The sequence below is a fragment of the Drosophila eugracilis genome, unplaced genomic scaffold, assembly GCF_018153835.1.
Source record: "Drosophila eugracilis isolate 14026-0451.02 unplaced genomic scaffold, ASM1815383v1 contig_2088, whole genome shotgun sequence".
In the NCBI taxonomy this organism is placed as follows: domain Eukaryota; kingdom Metazoa; phylum Arthropoda; class Insecta; order Diptera; family Drosophilidae; genus Drosophila; species Drosophila eugracilis.
In genome coordinates this window covers 3,665,171-3,686,022 of record NW_024572964.1, presented here as the reverse complement: position 1 = coordinate 3,686,022, position 20,852 = coordinate 3,665,171, and the positions used below count along the sequence as shown (strand labels likewise).

Genomic DNA, 20,852 nt, shown 5'->3' with positions numbered 1-20,852 from the left:
TATACAAGGACCTTCTTCTTCTCCTTAGCGCACCCTATAAAAGTAGCTTACAGGTGGAATTACCCGCCTTTAAAAAATCTAAAAGAAAATCCAAGAAAAAATGCCTCTCACACTTTATCACTTTTCCGGGAAAAATTAAATTTATTCCCTCGGAATTTATGCTTCACGCATAATTGTAAAACATGATTTAAGATCATTTCCAGGGTGGTTTCAAAACAGTTTTTTATGCCAATTCGTTTTGGCCAATATGTTTTTGGCAATTTTACACAGCCATGTTCGCATAATTTGCGCATATAAACAATAATCTTTTGGAAAAGCGTTGAACATAAATCCCCCCTCAGCACCCACCTCTAATGGCAAACAGCGTTGTTGTTTCATTGCTGAAGATAACTTATAAATCATGTAATCAGAACAGCAACAAGAACAGCAACAAAATGGGAACAGCATGAAAAACTGAAATTGCTTTTTGCTGATAGGAGGAAGGGTGGGAAGAGACAAGAGGGAGAAGGACTGTGCTAACTGTGTGGAATTTTCACTGCTGGCTTTCACAACTCTGTAATTTATTGTGCGTTATATAACTTTATGATTGCGTGGGCCGAGGGTGGCTTAAAAAAACTTTTACAGAATTGATTCTGATAGATAAGGGAATTAAAAAGTTTCCATCGATAGTTGTGTGAATTATGTAAGCTAGTTGTTTTTTAGTTTTTTATACAAATTTAAACAACTTTCTTGATTTTATATTAATTTTCCAACCTTCTAGTTCTAAATTGCTCACTTTAAGAGCTGATAAAATCGTTTAAAATTGTTTACCAACTCAGGGAAAAGCTGAAAACTATCAACATTCGTGTCGTGTCAACCCGTAAACACTTTCTTCCCCCTGGCATTTCCCTTTCGCAGGAATAGTTTAACGACTTTGTTCTAGAATAAGCCACCTAGCGATGGAATTCAATGTCAGAAGGCATAACTCGAAGGAAGAACAGCAAGTGGGAGTAGGGGGAGGAAAAGCACTTCATGGCAGGGCAACAATAATGGCATTGAGTTTAAAGCCCGGGAAAGATATATGGAGCATGCACCATTTCCATTTGGTTATGAATAATTCCCTTGTTGCTGTGCACTTGCTTGTTAATATTTCCATTTCCGTTGTTTTATGGCCCGATTCCGAAAGGCCTAGACATCGGCAAGACAAAGGAGATATATATATATATATAAAAGGATATATACACGCCAGGAGGAGTACATTCGAGTTGAGTGCCCCGTTTTACAAGGACAATAACAAGGAGCAACAGCTTCAAGTGCAGGAGCAACAAATGAAGTCATTACATTCACAGCCAGCTTATCGGCAATGTCAACGAGGCTACCTCACTTTTTGTTACTCCCTCTTACCTCCCCTAACCACCGCCCATTGTTTGCATAAAATTGCAATTTACAATTATGAGGAGAAAACAGTAGCAAGTAGCGGGGGAGAATGATGACAGAGGGCCAGGGGCTTATCGGGGGAAATTTTCGCTTAGATAAGCTCAAACGGCGAAATGGAACAGAAAAAACTTGTTTGCATTAGCTAAATGAGACAAAAATTTGATAAATTACAAAAGAGAGGGAGTACACTGTAAGAAATTGGGAAATATGCTTAACAAAATGCTGATATATATACTAGATAATGTAAGTACTTGATATTTTATAGGATTTACTTTGGTTAGCAATCTTAAAGTTCATTTTTAACCCAATTTCCTGAGTTTTTCTCTTTATGTAGAAAATGATGTTAAATCGAAGTGAGGGAATTCCCTAGCTGCAGCCAGGGAAAGGCGGAAAAGCTGGGAAACTGTAAGTTGCTTCCATAATTAGACACGCTGCTCACACAAGATGGAGGCATAAATTATTGCCAGTCAGTCCGCAGGAGAATCGGAGAGTGAGACGAGGGACTTGGCATCTTATCATTAAATTAGTTTCGGTGGAGGAGGGCAGCTTAAATGAGAGATTATTGCACAAGCGGGCGATAAATTACGCAAAGCCTTATGAATGGGCCTAGTCGAGGCTTAAATTTGCTAAGTTTTCCCTTACATATATATAAAGTCGAACTAAAACTATGTAATAAATGTAAAAAGTAAACATTTTATGAGAAAAAAAAAGATAACCGCTTATTTTTATAACTTAAAGGAGTTTTTAATCATAAAATTTAGTTCCCAAAATCAATCTGAACTCACCTCCATATCTGCAGTTTGTCTTGTCAGCGGGTATATTGCCATTCGGTTCGAGTCGGTCCAAGTATTCCTCCGAATTGTAGCCGTTGTATGGAACTTTGTTACCGTGGTTGTGGTGCCCGCCATGTCCACCGCGATGATGATGGTGGTGGTGATGGTGGTGCGTCGACTCCTCGCCATCTTCGCGGGAAATTGCTGCAAGTAGAGGTAGAAAGAGAGAACAAAGGAAAAGCCACAGTTTAGTTTCGAGTTCTCTTCAGGTTCAGGTTCGGCTTCCCTTGGGAAACTCTGTGCCCTAATTAAATTACAGGGACCCCGGCCATTGAGATGTCAATATCCATAAACGCTCGAGTGGCAGGAAAGCCACTTCAGTTTTTCGGGAGGCCCCGCCCAACTTCACTTTACAGTTTTCCCCCATCCAGCAGCCCTTCGAGCCATTAGCTTTGACAGCTAACTATAGGTGAAACAGGAGGAGAGCATTTCGGGTATTTCGGAATGCCAATCAACGCCCACTGGACAGCCGTTCAGCCTCCCATTTTTCGGGTCAATATGCCAAGCTCTTTGTGGTCTGTGGCTGTGAAAGCCACAGGATTGCGGTCCTCTTGCCCTGAATCTGACATTTGCTGGTCGATGTTTACATTTTCTTCCAATCAACTTGAGGCCCGAATAACAAATTTATAAAATTAATCTACAGCCCAGGAAGCTCCACTTTTGTTTAGTAATTTCTGTTCGAAACCCTTTAAACGTGGCTTAAACCCCCCCAAAAAAAAAAAAAACATTTATAGTCACAGCTCATAAAAAGGGGGAATGAGGATAAATGGTCAGGGGTTTTTTAGAGGGTGTTCTGGGCAAACATCGAGGGTATTTTGAATGTGCCGAATATGCAAATGAGTCGACGACGACGGCGGTGGAGCTTCTGGCAAACAAAAGGCGAAAAAATTGCCTAAGCTTTTGTACAAATTTATATGGCAGCAGCGGGAAAAAAGGACACGAAACGGGTGCGGTGCTTTTTGCCTTCCAATTTCTAAAACGGAAACACAAAAGGCAGTACCAGCAGGGCCATGTTGGCCAAGTTTACCTGCTCTGAATACTGGCGGAAAAAAAAGGGGGAAGAAAACGCGAAGCGAGTCAAACGGAAATTGGTTGGATATTAGCTTACCGCCAGCTTACACACACACACACTCTCTCTTACACACATGCAAATCCTTTTTTCGGGTGTCCTGGTGAGCCTGCAATTTGCTAACGATATGCATACAAGTGGGCGGGGCAAAGTCCCCCCAAAAGAAAAGGGAGTTGGGGAAAAAATCCAAAAGGATTTCCCTGGCAAAAGTCAATAAATTGTAATCAAGGAGAGTAAGGTGGCCAAAAGAAAAAAAGAGCTTGGTTTTCTCATCAAATTCTCTCTGATTTCGGCCATTTCTTGTACTCTCTCCCACTAATGGTCATCATCTGCAGACAGCAGACAAAGTAAATTATGGCCAGCCATAAGCTGCCAGTCAGCGAGAGAGCAGCAGCAAATATGTTTAATTAATAGCCTGGGCAAATATGCAGCCCAAGGGGGGAAACTGAAACTGAAACACAAGTTCCACCCTTGGCCATAAGAATGATGATGTCACCCACCACAAATCACAAGTTACCGCAAATCGTCGCTACAAATAAGCAATTTATTTGCCAACTCAACGGGGGAATGGCTCTGATGGTCCAGAATGCAATGCGAAATGCCCCAAAAATCATCTTTTCCAGTGGTTTGGGTGGGTTTGGGGGGTGGCGGTAAAAGAAATCTCATAAAGTTGTGCCAAAACACGCCGGAAAAGTGGCCGGAGTTGGAAATGTTGGAGCTGGGAATGTAATCAATAAAATATGTTCAGCATAAAGTACAAGCCAAAAGGGAGTTGGCTTGCGGATTTCTTTTTTTTTGGCAAAGCGGGGGAAGTGACAGTGGTGGACAGATGAATAGGGTGTGGGTATTCCTTAAAAATATGAAACTTTAAAAGAGATTTAGACTGATTGTAACCAAATAAAGTTCAACATGTTCTTTTATGTTAACCCATTTAAATTCCAGTTAGTTCTGACATAAATCTTCTACTATTATTTCAACCTCCATTGTATGCGTATTATGCAATGGCACCGCAAAAGCCCCAGCATCAACTCTGACTATGTTCTTCTTCCAATTTCAGTTCAGATCTTCCAGCCAAAAGTATGAAATGAGCATTATGTGTGGCAGGCAAGTTGGCCACATTGCCAAAGGAAAACCCTCTACCGACTTTAAAAAGTTTTCCAGGGTTTCGAAGACAGACCCCTGGTGATTTAAACGCCGGCACCCAAACAAATACCGCTGACGCATGAGTGACAGGACAAGGCGAGAACACAGGACTCGGACATTGGCAGGACACCAGAAAAGCCAATTGGACAAAGCTCGCAAATTGCAGGCAGTCCAGCACAAAAGAAAGAGATAGGGCGAACTAACAGGATAGAGATAGAGACAACAGAAGCGGCCAAATTAAATCAAAGCAAAACCGAAAAAAAAGACAGCCAGCTGAAACGAAGAAAAAGTGCGGAAAACTTCATCGAGTAAATGCAATAAATTTGCAAGGATCTGCAGAAAGAGAGAGAGGGGAGGGAGAAAGAGGTATATGTCAGGAAGAAGAGAAAGATATATGGTTAGAAAGAGAAAGCGAGACAAAACCTATTATGCCTGGGGCACACGGAATTCTTTGCCACTTTTATCCCAAAGGACTTAACGGGTACTAAAAACCGAAATGCCCCCGAAAACTTCCAAAACTGGGAAAGTGTTGAGCTGGCAAAGGATTGCCAGCGTAGGAAAACCATAAAAACGGATCGAAGTGAAACGTCCCATGATTATGACGAGCCAATGGGTAATCAAATGGTTAAGGCTGCACCATTTCCTTTCCATTTTATGAGATAAGTTTTCCCCTATAAGATAGATGGGTAACTTTACGCTTGGAAAAGTGTGAGAAGAATAGGTGAAGTTTAAGGAGGATAGTCTCTAGCTTAGATTCCATTCTTAAATACCTTTCTTTTAAAGTAATTTCAAATCAGATTCCTTTAAATTTTCGTTCTGTGTAAGTCTAGAATCTCTTCCCCTAGTTTAGACCCCACTCAACCTTCCCTTGACCAGTAGTAACTAACCCTGGCAAGGCAGACAATAGACGAAATCAGTAATTTATCCTTCAAATTGGCCACCGCAGGAGCCAAAGGAGCAGACAAAGCCAAATCCAATTGATTCCCGGCAATCCGGAGCTGATGTGACACTTCAAATGCTGACAAAATACATCGCATTAACGAGGCTGCCTTGAAACTCAGGACAATGGCAATGCAATTTTCTCCCAAGTCAAATTAAATGTTAAATTTCGAGACTGCACTCTCTCTCTCTCTCGCTCTGTGACTGATGTGGTTGTGCAATTAAGGCTTTTTGCAATTTAATCAATTTATCAATTAAGAAATAAAAAGAGGGGCAAAAAGAAGGACATTTTCAGCTGCTGATTCTGTTCTTTGCTTTCCGCTTGCAGCTTCTGCTTTAAAAGGCAATTTCATTAGCATTTCAAAGTGCCGCTTGTGGGTCCTCGTCTCGTTCTCTGCCCATTTGCCCAATGTGCCAGCGAACAGAGTCAATAATGTTGTTAATTGCCCTCCTCCAAGTGGGCGTGGCCCATGTTGAACAATGCTGTTGCGCGTCGGCAATTAACTTTTGTAAATAATGCATAATTGTCGGGCGGAATGTGCAGAAAATAAAAGTAAAAATATATAAAAACAGGGAAACAACGGGTGGTAAAAAATAAAATACAAAAAAAAAAATGTATACAAGCGCGTCCAATGAACTGTTTAAACTTTAAACTACTGGCTTCAGGGGGTTAAGAGGGTTCTCGGTTGATCAGTCTGTCGAGTTCAATTGAATCAGTTGGCTGGCCAGACGGGTTGGTTAATTGTTTAAATGATTTGCATTTTCGAGAACAAAAGAAAGCCTTTTAACTGGCCATGGAATGTGGAAATAAAAATCTTTAAAAACTATGTTAAAAGTAGCTTTAATATTGAGTAACATAATGTAGCAACTAAAGCAATTCATTCATTAACTAATTTGTTTAGAAAACTATCATAAAGCTGCTTTGTAACTTCTCATTGCAATGCTTTCTAAACAGTTGCCAGGACAAAGTTTCCGGGACTCTAAAACTGCGCAACCGCTCTCAAACTTGATCGCCCTGCCATTTCAATTAAGCCCCCATGTTCTCAATTTTATTATTATTTTTTTGCTGTTTTGCATAGTTTGCATGCTGATGAGCTGATGAGAAGTGTGACTGGAGTGGGGGCAGGAGGGGGAAGATTCCACGACAACGATGGCTGTGAACTTTTTAATTTAATTAATAGACGCTGCTGCGGCACCAACAAAAACGACAAAGAACGAAAATGAGACAGACGCCCTGCTCTGGAAAAACAACAATATTAACGAGTGGAAAGCAAAGGCAAAGGCATTGAGTTACACAAAGTTCAGGGGGGGTATAGGCAAATAAAGAGGGGCGGGAGCTATCAACTAAGGTGGGCGCCATGGTTGCCAGGCCAACGCACTTAAAACTTATTATTAATTAAAAATAATTTTTGCAGCCGAGGCGTGTGGTAATTTATGGATTCGAAGGATTTAAGGAGCTCAGTTTTCGGCGGCGCACCGCAGAAATGTCAACCACTCAACCATTGCAGGTGTGCTTACACTGAAAGGAAAGTTGAGTGTTGAAAAAGTGAGACCAAAAATCCTTTTAACTCTAAAACTTCTTTTAACCATAATTTCCTTCCTGTGCCCTCATAGTTGTTACTCTTATTTTTCCTTTCTTTCCACACAATTTTCTTCACTACACAATTAACTTTAATGACTGCAAAAAGAGCCATGTACCAAGGCACTTAAGTGGAACATTTTCGGGTGAGGGACCACAGACGACGGCACAGACAGTTGAAATTGTAAAATTGTTTGTGGCATTAAGTGCGGTTAAGTGGTTTTCCCAAGGTGTGTCCTGTCGCCTGCGTTCAAACTTGATTCTTTTTGACAGAAATTGAAAATTACAACAAGCTTCTGTACATCGTCGTAGCCGTCGTCGTTGTCGTCGTCTTCTATTCGCACATCAAAGTGAGTGCTGAGCTTAAGTCAGTTGCCAGAAAACCGATTTATGCTTTTGTCAGCTGAATTTGAATTGGAGTTCAGTTTGGCAGGCCCTGCGGCGGCTACCCCAAAAAGGTGGGCAAAAGAAATCAACGACGACTTGTAAATCTTGGCCAAACAAGTTAACACTTCTGCTGAACTTTTTGTGGAGGAAGTCGGGGTACATAATATGGAGTTAGACAGCCAGACAATCAGACAGGCCTCTAGGCTATGTAAGGAGGATTTACCAGGCGGGGGATTTGGCTACACAACAACTGGCAGAAGGCTCCTCAACTGCACGACATCAAAAAGGCGCAAAGTATAGATTTCTAAGGTTGCTGATAGACTTTTTCAAATACTCTACCAAATTGTGAGGATAACTAGGAATAGTCAATAAGGGATTCCAATATGTATTTTAGTTAACCCTTAACTTAACCTCCTCAACATGCCAGTAGTATGCCCACAACTTGGCCAATAATTGTCCTAATATAGAATGCCATATCTCGATGAGCTTGTTTTCCTATTCCTCGTGGAACTGCATTCACAGTTTAATATGTCAAATTTTAGCGATTTTTTCAAAAAAATACAATGTTACCCCTTATCGAAAATATGAAAATTGGACACCTCAGATTTTCTCCTCAACATGCTAATAGTATACCCACAACTTGGCCAATAATGGTCCAAATATGGAACGTGATACTTCGATAAGCTCGTAATTAAAAATCCAACAAAACTGTATTCACAGTTTAAAACGTAAAAATTTGGCCAATTTTCGCATATTTTGATGATGTTACCCCTTACAAAAAATTCAAAAAATTGCCAAAAATTAAAAATCCAAAATTCACCAAACGAATGATGAGGAAAGTTTGTTTCGGTCGTTAGATTCACAAAACAGTCTTCCTTTTAGCTGTGCGTCTTGTTTTGACCAAGTTATAGGAATAACACCGCTAAAAAAGGGGCATTTTCTGTCAGAACTCAAAAGTCTGATTGTCTCAAAAATATCGCAATTCTTCCCACCACAAAGTCAAAAACGGACGGAGTATGGTATGGCATACATCGTTCAATTCGAAATTAAAATTCTAACAAAACTGGATTCACAGTTTAAAATGTCAAAATTTGGTAATTTTTTGCAAATTTTGATGATGTTACCCCTTATCGAATATCCAAAATTTGGTTATCCTTGATTTTCCTCCCCAAGTCACAGTATTAAGTTCATAACTTAACCAATAATAGTCCTAATATGGAATGTAATACCTCGTTGAGCTTGTTTTCTAATTCCTAGTCTAACTGCTTTCGCAGTTTTTGCAAATTTTGCTGATGGTACTTAACCCTAAACCTCCTTTGAAGAGCATTCAATATTCGCCTTTCCCCAAACTAGTTTCCCCCAAAGAACTTCATCCAATTCCTGTCAATTGAACACGCAACATTTGGGGTCTGAAAAGGATATCCATTGGCAAATAAAATATTTAAGCCAAACATTGCGCCAGGACATGGCCAAATTGAAGGCTCAATAAGGCCAACTTTTCTACACTTGCCAAGCTGCTCGTTTATTCTGAAATTTCCCCCATCCTCTCGCACCACTAAACCGTTTTGCAAAAATTGTCAGAGGCCTGTGGCAAACTTATCCTTTGCCATAACAAAAAGAAGGACGTATCCTTTTTGACAAAAATCAATAAATATTTGAGGAGCCGCCAGGCAGGGAACAACCCTCGAGATTGCATTTAATTTAAAACTCATAAATACGAAATGCGCTCGCTGCTGCTGCTGTTGCTGCTGCTGCTGCTTCTGCCTTGATAATCATAATAATAAAACTGTGAATAAATTGCTAAAGAGATTGCTTTGTGGTAAAAAACAATTTGTCTGGGCTGGTTCTCATCCTGCCCAAAAAAATCAAAGATGAAATGTTATGGAAAATTATTGAAAAATTCCCAAGTGTAATTGAGTGTTAAACGCGACTCATCGTTCGTGTTCAAGTCATCAAAATGTCAGCAGGAAATAATTAAGAAAATATTTAGCCATTTTCATTCGAAGAGCCAAATTGAAATTGTTCACAAAACTTGAATTGAGCAGCAGCTGGCAGGGGTGGGGTGGAGTTGGGTCGGAAAAGTCTGAAGACACAATTGCCGCTCTACTTGAGACACTATGCCCCAATGCTGGATGGGTATTATAATGGCTCCCCGACTGTCTGTTAACTTGGCAGATGAGCATGCTCTAGGATTTCATTTGTTGAAGCCTTCAACTTGTACTTCAACTTCAGCTTCTTGACTTGAACTTCCCTCTACTCACGCACATTTTAAATGCACAAAATATGCTCGAAAGGATTGAAAATGGTGGAAAGCCGGAAAGGGGTTTCCCGTTTCCCCTTTGGCAAACATTTTTGCAGCAATTTAATTTGCTCCTTTGCATAACAATCAGCGGGGAGCATTTCTACTAGGGATAATCAACGTTTTCACTCATTATCATTATCAAGTCGCTGACTTCTCTGCTTCTCCCTGAGAATTGTGTTTCCCAACTCCTTCTCTCTCTCTTTGTATTTAAGTATATATAGGATCTCTCATCTGTATCTCCGCGCCTGGAAGTGGCCTCTAGGGTCTTCAGCTAATGGCCCGCGGCGCCGGAAGTTTTTTTGTGTAGACTCCGAACTTCGTTGGGCAAATCCCAAACTCCACTACTTCCGAGTCCATAGTGCACTTGACTCTACTAAATATAAGGCAACTCCTTCAGGGCACAAGGAAAAACATTGTTTATCATCAGTTTAAACTGAAAATTATGGGCACATTTTGTAGTTTTCATAAACCAACTGAAGTAAAGCCTTGAAAAGTTTAAAATTTCATAAAATTTTTACCAAAAATCTGTTTTAAAGGTAAATAATAATCATATCTTCTTAATCAGAAATGTTAATCACATTTCTCCCTGTGCACTTTTCCGCCTTTTCCCGCTCTTTATCATTTCGTTGGGAGTTTGTAAATATGAAGTTTGATAAGTGGGCGGCTCAGGAGGGGTGTGTCTAAGTGTTTGGCCTGGTTTAGGGGTAAACTTGGCAGTCAGAAAAACGGAAAAAAGAGAGGCAAACAGGGAAAGGGTGCAGACGGCAAACGTCGCCGAAAAAGTTGCTCTAGGTGCAGATTCTTTATGAGATTACTTGCCTCTCCAAAGATATGGGAATCTCCATTCTTGCCCCGTAAAAAAGTGCATTTATGGGGGAGAGGCAGGCACAAAGTTCAACTCCAAGTAATAATTTCAATGAATGAAAATGGCTGAGCATTCCACGAAATCCATGAATCATTAAAAGGAATTTATCTAATTAAGTTTTGGGCTTCTCATTTTGTCCTTGAAAAGCGCTTCGCCTCTTTTTTGCTGACTTTAGTCCACTGTTGCTCAGAGAGTTGCCTTGCCACCCAGTCACGCACTCACCCACTCCTTTCGTCTTCTTCTTTTTTTTTTGCCAAACAACTTTAGCAGAATGCTTTTGTTTATGTTCTCTTAAAATGGCAATCGCTGACTCCTCTGGCTTTTCTTTGTGTCTTTTTTAGGTTGCCACAAATGTCGTTACGTGCACAAGTTGCGCTTTTAAAATAATTACAAAGGGAGACAAGCCGAGAGTGCAGTCTGTTCTCCCTCAGCAAGTAAGGAAAAAAAAAGTATATAAAAATATGGTCAAAGTTTCCAAACAGCAAAAATGATGGGAAAAAAGTGTAGCAAGCTTTTGTGCGATTTTCGTTTGAGAGAGGGGAAGGGTAGAAGTTTGAGAGCCACTGAACGAGCAGCTGTTACACAAGAAAACGTCTGAAAAGACTGCAGTATGGCATATATCTATATAGATTGCATAACGACATCAGTTACCGGTTGACTCAAAATAGAAAAAAAGCCAAGCTTAGCCAAGTGTGGCTAATGCGAAAAGGGCGGAGATAGTAGAGGCTTTCGGATTCAGCGTCTTGGAAAATATACTGCCAGCACTTCCTACCGCATGTCAATAACTTTATAACCAAAAAAATATATATCTTTAGTATTGCATAAGAAAAACCAAAAAATAATGTTGAATACGCAGCAACAGCTACGAACGAAATAAGCACAACCAGGGGGCTTAGACAAAATGTATTATGCACAGACGATAAAATGCTTTGTGCGGGGCTAGAAAATAGGACAACAAAAAATGCAGGAAACAGTAGACAATGCAGAGCCCGAAGCGACGGGGCACTGAGGTGTTAATACTTGGGGTGGCTATCCTTAAAAAAAAAACTGGGGAAAATGGGGATAGGGGATAGGGGTACGCCTGCATTAAAATGCCGCCAACGCAAGTTGACACTATTTCTTCAGGAAAGAACACCAAATACAGGGAGTTCGGGATTACAGACAGGTGTACGTGCAGGGGGAGAAAAAGGGGGTATAGTTTGAAAAAGCCAAGATAATTAGTTACCTAGAAAGTAATCATTATCCTAAAATATATACCAAAATTTCAGATCTAAAGAAAAAGTCTAAGAAATAATAAGAAAACTATTGTTAAAAATGAAAAATTTACAACATTACTGAGTATATTTCCATCTTTGAGTCCTTTGTTTATCTTAACCTTTTGAATGACAATCTCTACTAAAAGATCTGTTACATATTTCCTCTCAGTGTATCTAAGTTTGGACAACTTTCAGCCACGTCATCAGGCAAACATTAAACCAGCAGCAGCAGCGGCATCGGCAGCCTGAAACTGAACTGAGACTGGCTTTTGTGGGGGCGTTAATGGGTTAAAAGTGCGCTTAGAGCGTGTATAGATTTTATAATGTGTTTGCTCTGAGTCTCACCCCCATTTCTCCCCCACCTTTGCATCTTGCATGAGTTGCAGTTTTTCCTCATTTTTTTTTCTTACCCAGCCACCAAGAGAAAGGCAAAAGAGGACGACACCTGCAAGCGGCACTTTTCTCACTCGTCCTTTGCCGTTTTCACTTCCGCTTCTGCTTAGCCGGCAAACTTTTCCACAAGTGTAGGTATCTAAGTGTGTGTGTGCGTAAGTGTGGTATGCGTGTGTCTGCCTTGGTGTGTGTGGGTTGATTACAAAATACAGTTTAATGTTGATTACACATGCAAGGAGCACAGCCTGCAGGCCAAGGAAAAGCAATTGGATTACACTTGGAAAAACAAAAGGATTTTCAAAGCCAAAAAATCTTTAAAAAATCATGTTTTTAAATCGGTAAAGTACTTTTTAAATGCATTTTCATTATGATACATTTTCGTTACATTTTTCTGTATTTATTTATAGTTTTCCCATTTTTTCTCTCTGTAACTACAGGCTGTTCCCGATGGTGACTTGGCTTGTGCCGTAACAAAAGGCTTCTTCTGCCAGTGACTATCCATCTCAATATCCCCATCTCTTTCCGGCTGAGTGTTGCCTTCTCTGTCGCAGCAGCTCAGTTGCTCTTAAGCCTCATTACTCATACAATGTTGACACTAAACTAGTTGTCTGGCATGCATGCATTAATATAAAAGTGTGAAAAATGTGCGTTCTTTGTGGAAATTGCTTGGGAAACGACACCGAGCAGCTTGAACTTGCTTTAAGAAACTCTAAGAAATGTTAAAGGTGCTAAAGAAAGTTGAAAAGTTAAGTTAAAAGTTCAGAAAATAGCAGGTAAAATTCAGCAAAGTTTGTTAATAGCCAGCCACTTGCTAAACAGAGTTTGACAGCCACTGACCAATCAAGCAAGTCTCCCTAAAACTGTACAAAAAACAATCACGCAATCAACTTAAGTATGCAAATTATAATAAATTTGTTTTGTTTATGAACTGCTAATGATTTGGTTACGATTTTTATGTGTGTTTCTGTGTTTTTGCTGCCGCTTTCCTCTACTCTCGTTTATTGTTGTTGTTGTTGTTGTTGTCTTTGCGTGTGCAGGAAATGAGGAAAACTGTCGCAAATTTGATTTACAACACCGCGTCGAAAGAGGGAAACAAAAAGCAAAAACAAAAATTGTTGCAACGAAATTTCCATGTCACCCACAGAGAGTCTGGAAAGACTTGACAATTGTCATGACGGATTATTCATTATTCAACAATGCGCGGCGAACGTGATGTAGCATTCGAAAGCAAATGATGGCGATAATGATAATGATGATGATGATAATGATGCCGCTGAATGGGCGAGAGTTGCAAATTTGATAATCACTAAATTGTATTAAATTTAATGCGATTTGGCTAAGTTTTAGCACATTTTCCGAAGGGCACGTAAAAGTGAGTGCTAGCCATGAGTTCGAGTTTTAACACCTAAGGCCCCCTCTCAGCGGGTAAGTTTATCTCGTTAGCTCACGAAGGTGTTAAATGGAAATCGTACACCATTTTCTTTGTCATGCAATGTGAATGGCGCAGGGATATTGGTTTACTCAAGCTATATCAAGTTTGCTAAATGAAAAGTGTTAGCTTAAAAAGTTGGTAAGGAATATCAGAAGGTTTTTAACATATTTTATACCTTTTTTTTATTGGTTTAAAGTCGAAGCTTTCACCCTCCCTTAATGTTATATAATAATACTTTCATACTTTAAATATTTTAAAAACTTTTTCTACAACTTTTTTAGGGGAGGTTTTGTACTTTTCTTCCTCCCCCCATTAATGTCAAAATTTCCCTTATTCATTAGCTCACAAAAGCCTGTAAAAAAGAGGCAAGAATCTGGTGGGATCTGCTCCTGAAACTTTCCCCCATTACCTGAACATGTCAATCTAAAAGGACCGCCCAGGAAGCGAGCGAAAAGAAGAAATTCAATTTCCAATCTTTTCACCTACAAACCAAGAAGAAAAGCAAATTTCCAGATAAATGAATTTAAAACTTTCGACAGCTTTAATGAAAATAAATATTAATTTGTTTCTCTCGTAAACTCGCGAAGCCTTTTAGTCCAAGGATTAGTTTGTCGCCTCCCAGGAAGCTGCAACTTTGTGTAACTTTAATTGGTTTAAAATTAGAAAAAGCTCGAAAAAGTGGATAAGGAAAATGCAAATAGAAACGAGAAACAAGAAACGAGAAGCGGGAAAAGTGTGTAACAAAATACGTTGGGCAAATATTTTGTGACAATTTCAGGAAGTGGATTGTTGTGAAAACACACCCCGGAATCCGCTTCAATAGCTGTCATTGGCAACCCGGCAATTTTCTATATAAATCATAAGCGAAAAAAACGAGGGAAAATAAAAGGAAAACAAGGCTTGCTTATCGAGTATTTAACTTTGGTTCGTTGGGGGTTTGGCTGTTTTCAGGAGGCTTAGAGTGGGCTTTTTGGGTGGAAGTCCACCGTTGGAGGTGGTCAAACAATCGTGTGCCTACCGCAAACTGCAGAGAGGGTTCCCTCATATCGATTGCAGGTCCCAAAGCTCCCACCCCACCCACTCTCTTATTATGCAAAACCACCCCCAGCAACTGTGCCGCCTGGCTGATAAGCAACATGGCAACAAAATGTTGAATGTTGCAAATGCCAACGTGTGGCAGCTTGTGATAGCAGAGCAGAAAACTCCCGAAAAGGGGGTTGCTATTTCGTACACTGGGAGAAACTAAAGACATACCATAGAAAATATATGAGAAAAAGTTAAAAACTTTTCTCTCTGTGCACTTTGTTATGCCCATTTTGAGTGATGTATGAGCGGGCTGGGGTGGGCCTGGGGTGGTGAGTGGTTGAGGTGGTGGTTTCAGGTTTTGGTGGCCATGCAAATCCGTCACGGTGCGTCTGCCACTGGTCGTCCGATGAACCACCGAAAATGCTACGACTATGACCATCCGAGGCAGGCATCCGAGGCGACGACAACTGTTGTGGTGTGGGCATTATTTTCGCAGCGACTGTGTGTGCGAATGTTAACCCATGAACCGTGGACTGGGATAAAAAGCCCAGCATGGCACGTGTCTGCACTTTGAGCTCAAACGAAGCAGCAGCCAACTCCATTAGCGGGCAGCAGAGGGGCATCGTGGGTTAAGGGGCGGTTGGTGAAATGCCGTCACCTGAGGCCACCGAAAAGCGAGGTCTGGGAGTCCTTGTTGCACGATTGCCACTGCCTTTTCTTCTTTATTTTCCTCAATTTTTTCCCCAGTTTGTTTGTTACCTACTGCACTTCAAATGCAGTCAGCCATAAACAGGATTTGGAAGGATGTTTTTGGGGTAGGGATATCTTAGGGCTCTGCCTTGAAGGTGGGGTGAACTTTAAAGGGTTTGGAATTTAAAAATATTCAGGAAAAACCTAGAGTTTTCCTTTATTTTCTACTCTTAAAGCCTGCCCTTTAAATCCTGAGAGAGACTTAACGAACTTGAACTATTTTGGCTTTCCTTTTCCGGTTGTTTTAGCAGCTTAAATGCCTTTCCATCGATTCTCAATTTAGAAGATATTTCCATTGGCATTTTCTCATTTTCAGCTTTGGTGTCCTGATTTCCTGACTTTCCTTTCCCCTTCCCAGTCCTCCCCTAAGAACCAACCCCCAACTTGTGCTCACGTCTTGCTTCATTATTTTTTATAGCCCTGCCATTATCTATTTACATATGTCTAGGCTATCCCCCAGCCTGTCTCTTTCGCAGCTTTTCTTTTATTAGATTTCGCATTTCCATTTTATTGGCAATTCTCGTACGATGGCTGCCAAACTGTAAATTCGCATTTAACGCTAGAAATTCGCACTTTTGAAGTTCGAGTATTATAAACATCCTTCAGTGGCATCCTCCTCCCCTCTCCTGACAAACAATTTAGCTTGCATTTCCCCCTTCTACCAGCAAACTGTGGCTTTCAAACAGATTTACATGCGATTTGCATAAATTGAGAGCTTCCTTTGAGGCCGCTGATGATGACGATGCGGATGTTGTCCTCCTCCTCCCGGCTCTTTGCAGTTGCTCATGTCCTGGTCCCCGAGGCCACTTCCTCAGAACTCCCCTGAAGAACACCTCCGCCTGAGCTCCCTCCCTTTCTTTCCTTTCAAATGAATTTAAATCTCCGACAAAGAAATGGGCTGCCATTTGGCTAAAGTTAATGTCTCAATTATTCTATAAATTCAAAAGGGAAGGCAGGGCACTGAGGGAAATAGTTGCTGTTTTAAGTAACTTACAAATAATAATAAAATATTATTAAATTCTTGATTTTTTAACATTATGAGAAGTGAAAATGTAACCCTGTTGTACCTTCTTCTCTGCCTGCAATTAGTCTCGAGCTCTTGACCCTTTTTTACCCCTATTGATTTCACTCCCTTAGGAATTATTTTGATTGAAATTGTTCTTGATGTTCGGTCACATTTTGTGGGGTCGTTGAAGGGTTAAGCTTTCATTTTTTGCACTGAATTTTCCGGTGGCCTGAGAGTGAACAATTTGATTTGACATAATTGGGGTAAAGTCAAGCGGAAACGATTATTTTGTGCATGTGAGTTTGAATGGGGGGAGAGCAGGGAAAAATAGTGGGAGGTGTGGAAAGTGGGCGTGTGCACAAGCAAAGTAATTCAATTTCCCAACTCTCTACCGGTCAACGAGAAAGAGAAGGGTTTGCTTTGGCCGGGCATGTGTAACCCATTTTTTTGTGAATTTTTCCTGCTGTCGCACTGCGTCAGCGAATATGAAGCCACCCCCAACTCACCCACTTTTCACCCACTCACCTGCTAGCCCACTGCCACCACCACTTAACCCCACCCAGGCAGTTAGTTTAAACTTGTTTGCCTCAACTTTTTTGTTCGTTTCTAGCTGGCCTTTACATTAAAAATGCATGCGAAAGTCGTTTGACAAAGTTTTCCTCCACGAGAGACAAGCAAAGAAGGTTGGAAAACTCAGGGGTAAGGTGAAGAGAGACGACACCTTGAAGGCCAAAGGCAAAGTTGGCCCCCCCGGCAAAGTTGACAGTTACATGCGGGTTAGACAAGATTCTCCCAGAGATTTGCTTTAAAATGCAAAGAGTAAAGAGGAAGGCGGACAGAGGGCAGAGGTAAGGGTTAGACGGCTTTACAGGCGGCACAATCGATAATTTCCAGCAATTCAATTACAGGGTTTCCAGGACACACACACACTCATGCCACATGCCACATGCCACAACAAATCGAAATTCCCACGCTCATGGAAATAACTTCAAGGCGAGGAAAATATTATCAAATGACAGCAGAAACATCCGAGTTATGTCATACAAATGAACAAAATGATAAAGAAAATTCATGGGGAAAATACTAAGGAAAATTCGTTGGCAAAATGTCATGGAAAAATGTTGACATTGTTTGGCTTAAGATACAAAACACACTGTCTGGAAAAAAGAAACGAAAGAAAATGAAAGAAAAGAAAAGCGCAGGCATTGTTGGCCGAAGAAGTTGACAAATCAAGTTTTCCTCCTTCGTATTTTTCTTGTGCATAACGAGCTCAGCAATGTGTGTGCTTGCATTGCAGCGCACGAAATGAAAAGATGAAAAGCAAACGAAAAGAAAATTATGAAAATGTAGAAGATGCAAGGCTTAAAGGCAAGCCAACTTGTCAAGTGGAAAGGCAGAGGGGGAAACTCTATTTGGTTTGTGAAATATATGATACGATTTGGCCATCTAAGGTCAAGTTCTAAGTCTCTTCAAAGGCTTTCCTTAAGGAATTCCGATTATTTAGTAAAAGTTTTCAAAATGCAATCACAAAAATCTGCTCTTTACCCAGCCCATCCTCTTACTAAAGCTAATCCTGTTAAATAAACTTAATCGCCAGACTTAAGAAGTTAAAGTCTCATCCGCAATCCATTAGAGCCAGTCAAAGTGCCATAAATAATGCCCTGACAATGCATCCGAGGCACAGGCAGACACGAATACAAATCGCCAAAGGGGAAAGGGACCAGGGAAGAGCTTCGAGTTGGTGGCAAAGAGCACATGCTCACTGCATCCAGGCTTTTATTCAAATTGTCAACTCGAAAACGGGAAAATAGAAAAACCTGAAAATCACAACCCGGGAACGTCAGAAAAGAACACAAGCTGAACAGATCCAAACTGCGGAGTTCAACTGGGCGTATGTGCAATGTTTGCGAATGACAATTTACGAGTGGCCAGGCCGGGCTGGGCTAGGACGAATGCCAGGACTCACTTGCTGCGGCACTTCTCCGCTAATTGCCAGCAAAACAAGCTCTCAAATCAACTTTAGACACAGAGAGAAAAGTGTGTTGAATGTTTAAAAGGAGTTAGAGGAATAATTTTATCATTTTTCCAAGTGCATTTTCATTTCCCTCTCCTTTTTTCTATAATTTTTAAGTGATATTTGCTAGAGCGCCCAACTGTTTTTTACTTTTCGTTATTAATGGCTTGGCAAACGAAGCCAGCCAGCTCGGCAGCCATCCATCCAGCCAGACCATGACTCATATGCTAATTTCAGCCACAACAAATGTTTGTGCCCCAACTTAGCACACCTCCAATTTAACCCACCGACAACACCTGTCCTGTCCCGATGACATTGAACGATATGCCGCCTCCTTGCCCAGGTGAAGGAAACAAGATGTTTGGAGACCTCTCGACTCCCTCTTTTTGACCAACTTTGATTGATGGCCATAACAACTTTTCTGTTTGGTTTTTCTGGTTCTTTTGTTTTAACGCTTCTCGTTTTTTCCTGGGTGGGCAGACTCAAGGACATTCGAGAATGAACGGCAAAACACTGAAAAGCTTTCAGTCAAATGAGTTACGACACACGTGGAAAATAGCTTAAAAACAACAGGAAAATGTAAAAGTAATCTGTTTGAGGTGAGAAAGTTAGGCAATCTGTGCTCTGAAGAAGCCAATGGAATATCTGATATGTGATCTCTTTACCAAGAATTTCTATTACCAACTTTAGAAGACGAGATGGGAAGTTGAACTTCTGGAATTATTTATCATTTGGCCAGCAACTATTTCCGCAGCAAACTTCACTTTTTAATAAGCCCGAAAGTTTACGAAACTTTTCTTTAAAGTAATTTCCAAATTTACGACTTCATTGCGGGGCTTCTAAAACAAAAACCTTAAAAAATATGCCCAAAAAAAATGGAGCACACAAGTAAAATAAAAAGGAAAAACTTGTTTATGACTTGCAAATTTCCTGTAAAAGCCAAAACAAGTGCAGAGCACCAAAAAAAAGAAGAAAAAGAATAGGAAAAAATGGTACTAGAAATGAGGAAAACTTGTCCAAGAAGCAAATCAACTTTTGTGAACTGCGATGGATGCGGAAAAGGAGAAGCCGGAGGAGTGGGAATGACAAACGAACTAGAAATCCCCGCACTTGGGTAAATAACTAAGACGGAAGTGTAGCCATTCGACCGGAGGCGAAAAGGCAGGACGAGATGAGGTGGGTAAATGAACTTTAAAATGGATATCCCCGAGGTGGAAAGCAGAGCCGGGGACTCTGGCAACTAATGTAATCAAATCAAAATGAAACGCCAGCCAAGCAACTAACCAAAGGCAAATTGCCAGCCAGAGATGAGCGGAGTTAGGAAAGAGTTGGCAAAAGGTTTGAATATCATTTGAAATATAGTTTTGAAGTCACTTTTAAGGTTTGAAAGGAACTAAACTCCATTAAAAACTCATTTAAAATCAAAGATAAAAGAGTAAGTAACCATAAACCGATAACAAATTAAATTGAAATTGCAATTCCCATATCTCTGGCCATCTCTGGCAAGCGGAGAGCATTGGACTCGAGGCAATCGGAAGATGGCGAAAGGAAATATTGTCATTGAAATGCAAGTCCTGTGCCACCGCTCCTTCACCTGGGCAAATGCAAATTGAGCGAGTCCGCCAGTCCCAGAGACAACAATAATAATAATAAAAATAAAAATAAAAATAATTTGCAACAAAAGTCAGTCAAGTGCTTGGCGGTCGAGTTGGTTAACCGCAGAAGATATTTTTCATGCCCCTTGTTGTCGCATTGTCAATATTTGCCACCGCCGTCTGGTTTGTCATCATCATCGTCGTCGTCATGATGATGACTTCTCCGTCTTCCTTCGCCTTCATCGATATGCAGACGACACAGAAATCTCAGGGCGAAGACAGCATTTTCTTCGCGATTTCTGAGGGGATTTCACTGCAAGGCCTCAATCTTTTGATCACCAAGGCAAGGCACTTCATTTGCATTCTATCATTTGTTTATTTACTTGCAAGCCCTGAGAGTTCCTGCTAATGGAAACGATAACTATTTCCCAGAACTCTCTGGCAAGTTGCTAATTGAAGTAGTTGCCTTTAAGGGAAAATTGAGTCATGGTGGAGTCAGGCTTCTCGACTTCTTTTAACAGAAAAGTATCTGAAAGATGACCCCTTACTATAAATTACCTTGACTTATTCTTGCCCTATTATAAAAATGCGTTGTAAATTTAAATCAACATTACTTCTAACTTCCCTGAAACACTTTCTGGTTAGAAAAACCACTGACCCTTGGTCAAAGTAAAAATGTAAAAAACAAGGAAAGGAAAAATAATTTTCAATTTGCCTGGGCTGCCCTTCTGCTTTTCAACAATTTATTGGAATATGTTTCTCGGGCTTTTCCTGTTCTGTTTCTCTTTTCCCACCCCACTCAAGATTTATATGTACAACGGTAATTGTAGACGCTTGGTATGCGCCG

The 20,852-nt window shown here is 40.6% G+C and overlaps 1 protein-coding gene across 6 annotated transcripts in view; it reads right to left on the bottom strand.

Annotated features, from left to right (window-relative positions):
- The window catches only part of LOC108107751 (cyclin-dependent kinase 14), a 91,566-nt gene that overhangs the window by 23,258 nt on the left and 47,456 nt on the right, over positions 1 to 20,852 (bottom strand). For all 6 annotated transcript variants that reach the window (XM_017215417.1, XM_017215415.1, XM_017215416.1 and 3 more), the window contains one exon: positions 2,202 to 2,393. In XM_017215417.1, coding sequence (XP_017070906.1) covers positions 2,202 to 2,393 — 192 coding nt within the window. The remainder of the gene's footprint in view (positions 1 to 2,201; positions 2,394 to 20,852) is intronic.